At 67.3% G+C, this 10,061-nt stretch overlaps 2 protein-coding genes across 2 annotated transcripts; both read right to left on the reverse strand.

The window, feature by feature from the left end:
• Positions 1-1,500: 1,500 nt before the first annotated feature.
• Positions 1,501-3,820, reverse strand: LOC310923798 (serine/threonine-protein kinase pim-1-like). The gene is made up of 3 exons (XM_083885734.1): positions 3,466-3,820; positions 2,883-3,059; positions 1,501-2,577 (listed from the first exon to the last, which is right to left on the reverse strand). Exons 1-3 carry the CDS (start codon positions 3,809-3,811, stop codon positions 2,474-2,476), a joined length of 627 nt encoding a protein of 208 aa, XP_083741860.1. The 5' UTR covers positions 3,812-3,820; the 3' UTR covers positions 1,501-2,473.
• A 2,951-nt stretch (positions 3,821-6,771) lies between these two features.
• On the reverse strand, positions 6,772-9,082 carry LOC310923796 (serine/threonine-protein kinase pim-1-like; the record flags this gene model as incomplete). The annotated part of the gene is made up of 3 exons (XM_083885732.1): positions 6,772-7,848; positions 8,154-8,330; positions 8,737-9,082. The coding sequence occupies 3 exons, from the start codon at positions 9,080-9,082 to the stop codon at positions 7,745-7,747; spliced, it is 627 nt and encodes a 208-aa protein (XP_083741858.1). The 3' UTR covers positions 6,772-7,744.
• Between the last annotated feature and the right edge of the window lie 979 nt (positions 9,083-10,061).

A 10,061-nucleotide genomic window follows, 5' to 3' on the forward strand; every position in this document is an offset into this window, starting at 1 on the left:
ACCGTGGCTGGGAGCAGCCTCTCGGGGGGATGGAGGCTTCTGGAGGAGCCGCAGCAGGGCAGGTGGCCTCGCTTCAGCAGCTCCTCCAGCTCTTTGGACAAGGCCTGCCACATCCCAGAGTAGAGCGGCGCACACGTCCCATGGCCAGCCCGGAGCAGCAGCAGCAGTTCCTGCAGCTCCTGGGCCGCCGCCACGCAGGGCCGGCAGCCGCAGGGGCTGTGCAGGGGGCTCGCGGGACCACGTGGCCGCTTGCCAGGGGCCGCCCGAGGCCTGGGGGACCCGGGAGCCGCAGGGGCTCCCCGGTTCCTCCGTGAGCCCGCGGGCCGGACCCGCGGGCGCTCGGTCGTCTCCCGTGTCCGTGACTGCCGCCTCCGTGGTTGCCGGTGGCCAAGGGCCCACCCGACAGCCACAGCGGCCAGCAGCAGGACAAGTGCAGCTAGCAGGACACCGCCGTCACTCATGGCTCCGGCATGCGCTATCGCGGCTGCACTGGCAGCTGCGGGTGCCGGCCCGGCTTTTATAGGCTTGGCGCGGTGATGTCACAGTGCCGTGGCCAGGGCGGCCGTGGGACATCACGGCCCTGCCTCCCGCCAGCGCGCGGGCCCTTTGTGTTGTCACGGCCCCGCCCGCCTCAGGGCTCAGCGGGGCTGGCTCAGCCCTGAAGATGGACGTGGCCAGAAAAAGCCTGGAAGTGGAACCGCAGCTCAGGCTGTTGCAATGGATCCTTTCCTGGAGCGAGTGGTGTCCCATCGGGAACGGTGCCGCTGCCGGCAGTGTCCAAGTGCACGGCTCCCAGGACGCTGCCGCGTTACCGACTGCAAACGCCCACTGCTGTGTGCCTGAGAAGATCCTCCAGAGTCAAAGGGACTTGAAGTTCCTCTGTCTCTGGGGAGCTCCCCTTGAAACACCTGTCCAGGGCTGGAAGCGTTTTTTGTTAGCAGCTCCCTGACTTGTGCAGTGCCTGTGTTCTCAATAAATCGGGATTTGCCAGGGAGCGCTCCTGGTGCTCCCGCTGCTCTGGTTTTGACTGGGATAGATTTCCTTTCTTCCCAAACGCTGCTGGCACCTGTTGGGTTTGGAAGGGGATGCCCTCAATCCAGCTGGGGTGGTTTGGTTTCTGCTGAGCAGGGCTTGCCCTCTTCCAAAGCTTTGGCTGTGTCCCTTGGTACAATGCAATGGCTTTCCACTGGGAAGGGAGGGATGAGTGTTGAAGGCAGAGGCAAAGAACGCATGAAACACCTGTACCCTTGTCTCTGTCCCTGTTTGTGAGGTGACCTTCCACATCCAGGTAGGGGGCACTGTTATTTTTACAACGTTTTTTTTCCTTTAATGTATTTAAAAACACTGGTTTTCTTGTGCCCCGCATTTCTGGCCCCCCTTCCTCTCCAGCTGAGCTTTCAGCACACCAAATTTGTCCCTTCAGTGGCAAGAAGCGTCTGTGTATTCTTCTCCTGACCTAGATTCCAGTGGGCACACGGCTTCCTTTTGGGTCCTCTTTCCCAGAGAAGATGCCTGTTCAGGCCAGCCAGCCTTCTGCCTCGCCCGTTTGGCTTCCGCCCTTTGGGAATCACCCGCTCCTGTGCCCTTAGGAGGTGATGTCTCCATTAGTGACCAGCACTGGTGGAGGCCAGCGCCTTCCAAAGCATTTTCCCTGGGCACCCTGCTTCCCAGTTCCCTGAGCGGTCTGAAGTCTCCTCTCCTTATGGCCCGAGCTGAGGTTTGGCCGGTCCTTTTCCCCTTGTCAGAGGAAGTCCATTTACGTGGGGTGGCTGTGGCCAATCCGCGCTTGGCTCAGGGCACGTGGGGCTCGGAGAGCGGCCCGGCTCTAGAGGGGCTGAGCTGGAGAGTGCTGAGCTGTGGGGGGCACCCCCCTGAGCTGGGAGGAGGCTCCCTGGGGAGGAAGAAGGGTCTGGCGGGAGCCACGAGGCCCCTGGCCAGGGGACGGCAGCAGGGGACGCGTCCACAGCCGATGCTGTTCGGAAGGAGGCGCGGGAAGGAGGTGGGCGTGGGGCTGAGCTCAGAGAGGGTGATCCCCCAGGCCAGCAGGCAGAAAGGCCCTGGCACACAGCAGGAACCACGTTTCAGGTCACCAGGAACAGGCTCGCCCTCCCTCCCTCCCTCCCCAGTGCTGCCATGGTTCCCTAGAACAGGAGCTCAAGGCCATTTGAGACCATTTCCACTCCCAGCCGAGCCCCAATGTCCCCTCACGATGGAGCGCCAGGCTGAGCGAGGGGCCGCCATTTTAGGGCAAGCCATGAGGGGCAAGTGGTCACTCCTCGAAGGAGACTGAGGGGAACACTCTGACTCCCCCTTTTCCCAAAAGGTTTCTTTGGCTGAAGTTGCCGACAAGGAGCAGACTTGAGGGCCCGGAATGGGTTGGCGGTTGTTTTATTTTTTTGGTTTCTGGTGGTGTTGTTTCCCGAGTCCTGCGTGGGACGGGGTAACTGGGTGCTGCAGAGGCTCCGGCAAGGCCTCAAAAACGGCTGCCGTGCACCCAGGGGTGGAGCAAGATCTCCTCCAGCGCCGGCCTGTCCGCGGGGTGCTTGGACAAACACCAGCAGATCAGGTGTTGGCACGCTGGACAGGGAGGGAAGGCAGAAAGCGCCGGTCAGTTGCGGAAGGCGCCCGCGGGGCCCGGGCCGTCCTGCCCGTGCTCAGAGCCGCGCCCTGGCCTCCCGACCCGCCCTGCCCTGTGCGGGAGAGCGGCGTGGCGGGACGCGGCCGCCTCCTTCAGCCCCGTGTGCCACCCTGACCCCGTGGGCACGGGCCACCTCCTGCGGCCAGCCCGGGAGGGCAGGTCCCGCGGAGCCGCCCGGGGCCCGCGCCGGGCTGCTGCGCGCCGCCCTGTGCCCGAGCCTGCCTTCTGGAGGCCGCCTACCCACCTGGAGAGACCTGGCACCCGAAGCAGAGCTGCCCCAAGACGATGTCCCGGTCGTCCCTGAAGGGGAGGCACCCGCACACCATGCCGTACAGCAGCACGCCCAGGGACCAGACGGTGGCCGAGTCGCCGCGGTAGCAGCCGAGGCCGATCCACTCGGGCGGGCTGTAGGCGCGTGTTCCTAGGGGACACGGGCAGTGCTGTCCAGCCGCAGGCCGCCGGCTTCCAGAGCCTGGCGCCGGCCTCCTGCCAGAGGCAGGGGCTGCACCGGCGGCCACAACTTCCCCCCGAGGCCGGCCCACATCCCCCAGCCAAGCGGCCCCAGCCAGGAAACCGTTGTGCAAGGCAGAGAAGGCCGGCGGAGCAGCCCCAGCCCGTGTGGGGCCTGCCGAGCCCAGGGGCCGGGGCCTGGCTTTTGCGGCCCCCCTCTGTGGGCAGGGCCGGCAGGCGGCTCCTGGGCCAGGGCACGTGCCCCGTGGCACAGGGCGGCCGGCAGGCGGCTGAAGGCCGCACCCCGCGGCCCAGGAGGGAACGGGGCCCTCCCTGCAGCGCCCGGCACCGGGAGCAGGGCCCGGGCTGTGGCTCACCGGCAAAGCGCGTGTAGGCCCGCTCCTGGAGGAAGGTGCCGCAACCGAAGTCGATGAGCTTCAGGTCGCCGCTCTCCGGGTCTACGAGGAGGTTCTCCGGCTTGATGTCCCGGTGCAGGACGCCGCAGGCGGTGCAGTGCCGCACGGCCTCCAGCACCTGGCAGAAAAGCCAGCGCGCCATCTCCTCGCACAGGACCCCCTGCTCCAGCAGGAACTGCAGGAGATCCTGCGACCGCTCCGGACGCTCCATCACCAGCAGGAAGCTGTCAGGCAGCTCGAACCAGTCCAGGAGCTGGATGATGTTGTAGCAGCCGGAGCCCACCCTCTCCATCAGCGCGATCTCCATCGGAACAGGGGTGCCGTCGGGCTGTGAGGAGGAGAAAATGCCTCCGGCAGGCCTGATGCCGCCCTGTGGCTGCCCCCTGCCTGGCATGCCCCCGTGCCCTCTTGGGCAGCCTCCCTGGTGATGGGGATTCCTCCCGCCCGGGGGATGATGCTCGGGCGCCACGCCCCGCTCTGCCCCGCCGGCCCCGCTCACTCACCAGCTCGACCCACTGCAGGACGCTCTCCCTGGCCACGCGCTTGATGGCCACCTGCAAGGCATCCAGACAGGGGGGCTGAGCTCCGGCCCTGCCGCTCCCGGCCCCTGCCCTGCCTCGCACGCCCTGCCCTCCCGTCCCCTGCCCTCTCGGCCACTTACCGGCCTCCCGTCGGAGAGGCGGATGCCCGCAAAAACGGTGCCGAAGCCGCCGCTGCCCAGCTGCGGGCCCAACTGGTACAGCTCCTGCAGCTCCTTCCCTTGCCCTGCGGCCAAGAGCGAGGCATCAGCCTTGCGCCCAGGAACCACCCCCCCGCCCCCCGCCCCCCGCCCCCGAGTGAAGGAACCCGCCAGCCAAGCGGGCCGGGCCGGCGCGGGCCGCCTCGCTCTGACCTGCTTCCTGCTGCGCGCCGGGCAGCGGCCCCCGCCCTGCAGCCGAGGGGCCGGCGAGCGGCGGTGCTGGGCCGGGGCAGCGCGCACAGGCGGCTGCAGGAGCCGCGCTGCGGCGGGGCAGGGCGGCACCGTTGCCGTCCCCGGCGTCCTGGGCTGCGCTCAGCTCCCGAGGACGGCCGGGGCTACAGCCCGAGGCTTGGCACAGGGGGCTCCCAGGAGCAGCTGCAAAGCAGAGAGGGGTTTTCGAAGCCGTGGCAGCCTGGAAACAGCCGGGGACTAGGCCGCTCTCAGGGGCCCTGGCCTGGCGTGGGGATGCCCCTCAGGAGCCTGAGAGAGCTCCTGAGGAGATCTCACCTGCTATTAGAGAGCCCTTGGAGGTAGTCAAGGGCTCTGCTGGGGCAGCTTCCAGGGGATGGAGGCAGCTCCTCGGTGTCTCGAGGATGGTCTCCACCACCAGGCTGGGGCTGTTGCCAGCTGGCACAGCCGGCACAGCGTCCTGGCAGCTGTGGGATGAGCCCTGCTGGCTCCAGGACGCTTGCTGCTCCAGCAGCTGCTCCTCAGAAGGCTCCCCTGGCTCGGGCTGGGCTCCCGTTTGGCCTCCGCGGCTTCCCCTGGCCACGTCAAGGGGCAGGCTTGTGCCCGGGCTCAGGTTGAAGTCCGTGGGTCCAAGGGAGCCTGGAGACCTGTCCGTAGGCTCTGCACCTTGTGCAGGCTGACAGGTCTCCCTGAGCCTCTGCGAGGGCTGGAGGCTGTCAGAGATGGCAGAGGCTCCTGGCAGGATGGAGGCTCTCTGACAGCCTGAGCTCCCTGCATGGATGGCGGGTGTGCGCTGCTGTGCCATCCTTGCAAGGGTTGAGGCTCTCCCAGCGGCGGAGACCGTGGCTGGGAGCAGCCTCTCGGGGGGATGGAGGCTTCTGGAGGAGCCGCAGCAGGGCAGGTGGCCTCGCTTCAGCAGCTCCTCCAGCTCTTTGGACAAGGCCTGCCACATCCCAGAGTAGAGCGGCGCACACGTCCCATGGCCAGCCCGGAGCAGCAGCAGCAGTTCCTGCAGCTCCTGGGCCGCCGCCACGCAGGGCCGGCAGCCGCAGGGGCTGTGCAGGGGGCTCGCGGGACCACGTGGCCGCTTGCCAGGGGCCGCCCGAGGCCTGGGGGACCCGGGAGCCGCAGGGGCTCCCCGGTTCCTCCGTGAGCCCGCGGGCCGGACCCGCGGGCGCTCGGTCGTCTCCCGTGTCCGTGACTGCCGCCTCCGTGGTTGCCGGTGGCCAAGGGCCCACCCGACAGCCACAGCGGCCAGCAGCAGGACAAGTGCAGCTAGCAGGACACCGCCGTCACTCATGGCTCCGGCATGCGCTATCGCGGCTGCACTGGCAGCTGCGGGTGCCGGCCCGGCTTTTATAGGCTTGGCGCGGTGATGTCACAGTGCCGTGGCCAGGGCGGCCGTGGGACATCACGGCCCTGCCTCCCGCCAGCGCGCGGGCCCTTTGTGTTGTCACGGCCCCGCCCGCCTCAGGGCTCAGCGGGGCTGGCTCAGCCCTGAAGATGGACGTGGCCAGAAAAAGCCTGGAAGTGGAACCGCAGCTCAGGCTGTTGCAATGGATCCTTTCCTGGAGCGAGTGGTGTCCCATCGGGAACGGTGCCGCTGCCGGCAGTGTCCAAGTGCACGGCTCCCAGGACGCTGCCGCGTTACCGACTGCAAACGCCCACTGCTGTGTGCCTGAGAAGATCCTCCAGAGTCAAAGGGACTTGAAGTTCCTCTGTCTCTGGGGAGCTCCCCTTGAAACACCTGTCCAGGGCTGGAAGCGTTTTTTGTTAGCAGCTCCCTGACTTGTGCAGTGCCTGTGTTCTCAATAAATCGGGATTTGCCAGGGAGCGCTCCTGGTGCTCCCGCTGCTCTGGTTTTGACTGGGATAGATTTCCTTTCTTCCCAAACGCTGCTGGCACCTGTTGGGTTTGGAAGGGGATGCCCTCAATCCAGCTGGGGTGGTTTGGTTTCTGCTGAGCAGGGCTTGCCCTCTTCCAAAGCTTTGGCTGTGTCCCTTGGTACAATGCAATGGCTTTCCACTGGGAAGGGAGGGATGAGTGTTGAAGGCAGAGGCAAAGAACGCATGAAACACCTGTACCCTTGTCTCTGTCCCTGTTTGTGAGGTGACCTTCCACATCCAGGTAGGGGGCACTGTTATTTTTACAACGTTTTTTTTCCTTTAATGTATTTAAAAACACTGGTTTTCTTGTGCCCCGCATTTCTGGCCCCCCTTCCTCTCCAGCTGAGCTTTCAGCACACCAAATTTGTCCCTTCAGTGGCAAGAAGCGTCTGTGCATTCTTCTCCTGACCTAGATTCCAGTGGGCACACGGCTTCCTTTTGGGTCCTCTTTCCCAGAGAAGATGCCTGTTCAGGCCAGCCAGCCTTCTGCCTCGCCCGTTTGGCTTCCGCCCTTTGGGAATCACCCGCTCCTGTGCCCTTAGGAGGTGATGTCTCCATTAGTGACCAGCACTGGTGGAGGCCAGCGCCTTCCAAAGCATTTTCCCTGGGCACCCTGCTTCCCAGTTCCCTGAGCGGTCTGAAGTCTCCTCTCCTTATGGCCCGAGCTGAGGTTTGGCCGGTCCTTTTCCCCTTGTCAGAGGAAGTCCATTTACGTGGGGTGGCTGTGGCCAATCCGCGCTTGGCTCAGGGCACGTGGGGCTCGGAGAGCGGCCCGGCTCTAGAGGGGCTGAGCTGGAGAGTGCTGAGCTGTGGGGGGCACCCCCCTGAGCTGGGAGGAGGCTCCCTGGGGAGGAAGAAGGGTCTGGCGGGAGCCACGAGGCCCCTGGCCAGGGGACGGCAGCAGGGGACGCGTCCACAGCCGATGCTGTTCGGAAGGAGGCGCGGGAAGGAGGTGGGCGTGGGGCTGAGCTCAGAGAGGGTGATCCCCCAGGCCAGCAGGCAGAAAGGCCCTGGCACACAGCAGGAACCACGTTTCAGGTCACCAGGAACAGGCTCGCCCTCCCTCCCTCCCTCCCCAGTGCTGCCATGGTTCCCTAGAACAGGAGCTCAAGGCCATTTGAGACCATTTCCACTCCCAGCCGAGCCCCAATGTCCCCTCACGATGGAGCGCCAGGCTGAGCGAGGGGCCGCCATTTTAGGGCAAGCCATGAGGGGCAAGTGGTCACTCCTCGAAGGAGACTGAGGGGAACACTCTGACTCCCCCTTTTCCCAAAAGGTTTCTTTGGCTGAAGTTGCCGACAAGGAGCAGACTTGAGGGCCCGGAATGGGTTGGCGGTTGTTTTATTTTTTTGGTTTCTGGTGGTGTTGTTTCCCGAGTCCTGCGTGGGACGGGGTAACTGGGTGCTGCAGAGGCTCCGGCAAGGCCTCAAAAACGGCTGCCGTGCACCCAGGGGTGGAGCAAGATCTCCTCCAGCGCCGGCCTGTCCGCGGGGTGCTTGGACAAACACCAGCAGATCAGGTGTTGGCACGCTGGACAGGGAGGGAAGGCAGAAAGCGCCGGTCAGTTGCGGAAGGCGCCCGCGGGGCCCGGGCCGTCCTGCCCGTGCTCAGAGCCGCGCCCTGGCCTCCCGACCCGCCCTGCCCTGTGCGGGAGAGCGGCGTGGCGGGACGCGGCCGCCTCCTTCAGCCCCGTGTGCCACCCTGACCCCGTGGGCACGGGCCACCTCCTGCGGCCAGCCCGGGAGGGCAGGTCCCGCGGAGCCGCCCGGGGCCCGCGCCGGGCTGCTGCGCGCCGCCCTGTGCCCGAGCCTGCCTTCTGGAGGCCGCCTACCCACCTGGAGAGACCTGGCACCCGAAGCAGAGCTGCCCCAAGACGATGTCCCGGTCGTCCCTGAAGGGGAGGCACCCGCACACCATGCCGTACAGCAGCACGCCCAGGGACCAGACGGTGGCCGAGTCGCCGCGGTAGCAGCCGAGGCCGATCCACTCGGGCGGGCTGTAGGCGCGTGTTCCTAGGGGACACGGGCAGTGCTGTCCAGCCGCAGGCCGCCGGCTTCCAGAGCCTGGCGCCGGCCTCCTGCCAGAGGCAGGGGCTGCACCGGCGGCCACAACTTCCCCCCGAGGCCGGCCCACGTCCCCCAGCCAAGCGGCCCCAGCCAGGAAACCGTTGTGCAAGGCAGAGAAGGCCGGCGGAGCAGCCCCAGCCCGTGTGGGGCCTGCCGAGCCCAGGGGCCGGGGCCTGGCTTTTGCGGCCCCCCTCTGTGGGCAGGGCCGGCAGGCGGCTCCTGGGCCAGGGCACGTGCCCCGTGGCACAGGGCGGCCGGCAGGCGGCTGAAGGCCGCACCCCGCGGCCCAGGAGGGAACGGGGCCCTCCCTGCAGCGCCCGGCACCGGGAGCAGGGCCCGGGCTGTGGCTCACCGGCAAAGCGCGTGTAGGCCCGCTCCTGGAGGAAGGTGCCGCAACCGAAGTCGATGAGCTTCAGGTCGCCGCTCTCCGGGTCTACGAGGAGGTTCTCCGGCTTGATGTCCCGGTGCAGGACGCCGCAGGCGGTGCAGTGCCGCACGGCCTCCAGCACCTGGCAGAAAAGCCAGCGCGCCATCTCCTCGCACAGGACCCCCTGCTCCAGCAGGAACTGCAGGAGATCCTGCGACCGCTCCGGACGCTCCATCACCAGCAGGAAGCTGTCAGGCAGCTCGAACCAGTCCAGGAGCTGGATGATGTTGTAGCAGCCGGAGCCCACCCTCTCCATCAGCGCGATCTCCATCGGAACAGGGGTGCCGTCGGGCTGTGAGGAGGAGAAAATGCCTCCGGCAGGCCTGATGCCGCCCTGTGGCTGCCCCCTGCCTGGCATGCCCCCGTGCCCTCTTGGGCAGCCTCCCTGGTGATGGGGATTCCTCCCGCCCGGGGGATGATGTTCGGGCGCCACGCCCCGCTCTGCCCCGCCGGCCCCGCTCACTCACCAGCTCGACCCACTGCAGGACGCTCTCCCTGGCCACGCGCTTGATGGCCACCTGCAAGGCATCCAGACAGGGGGGCTGAGCTCCGGCCCTGCCGCTCCCGGCCCCTGCCCTGCCTCGCACGCCCTGCCCTCCCGTCCCCTGCCCTCTCGGCCACTTACCGGCCTCCCGTCGGAGAGGCGGATGCCCGCAAAAACGGTGCCGAAGCCGCCGCTGCCCAGCTGCGGGCCCAACTGGTACAGCTCCTGCAGCTCCTTCCCTTGCCCTGCGGCCAAGAGCGAGGCATCAGCCTTGCGCCCAGGAACCACCCCCCCGCCCCCCGCCCCCCGCCCCCGAGTGAAGGAACCCGCCAGCCAAGCGGGCCGGGCCGGCGCGGGCCGCCTCGCTCTGACCTGCTTCCTGCTGCGCGCCGGGCAGCGGCCCCCGCCCTGCAGCCGAGGGGCCGGCGAGCGGCGGTGCTGGGCCGGGGCAGCGCGCACAGGCGGCTGCAGGAGCCGCGCTGCGGCGGGGCAGGGCGGCACCGTTGCCGTCCCCGGCGTCCTGGGCTGCGCTCAGCTCCCGAGGACGGCCGGGGCTACAGCCCGAGGCTTGGCACAGGGGGCTCCCAGGAGCAGCTGCAAAGCAGAGAGGGGTTTTCGAAGCCGTGGCAGCCTGGAAACAGCCGGGGACTAGGCCGCTCTCAGGGGCCCTGGCCTGGCGTGGGGATGCCCCTCAGGAGCCTGAGAGAGCTCCTGAGGAGATCTCACCTGCTATTAGAGAGCCCTTGGAGGTAGTCAAGGGCTCTGC

Source organism: Zosterops lateralis (assembly GCF_965231275.1).
Source record: "Zosterops lateralis genome assembly, contig: HAP1_HAP1_SCAFFOLD_331, whole genome shotgun sequence".
Taxonomy (NCBI): domain Eukaryota; kingdom Metazoa; phylum Chordata; class Aves; order Passeriformes; family Zosteropidae; genus Zosterops; species Zosterops lateralis.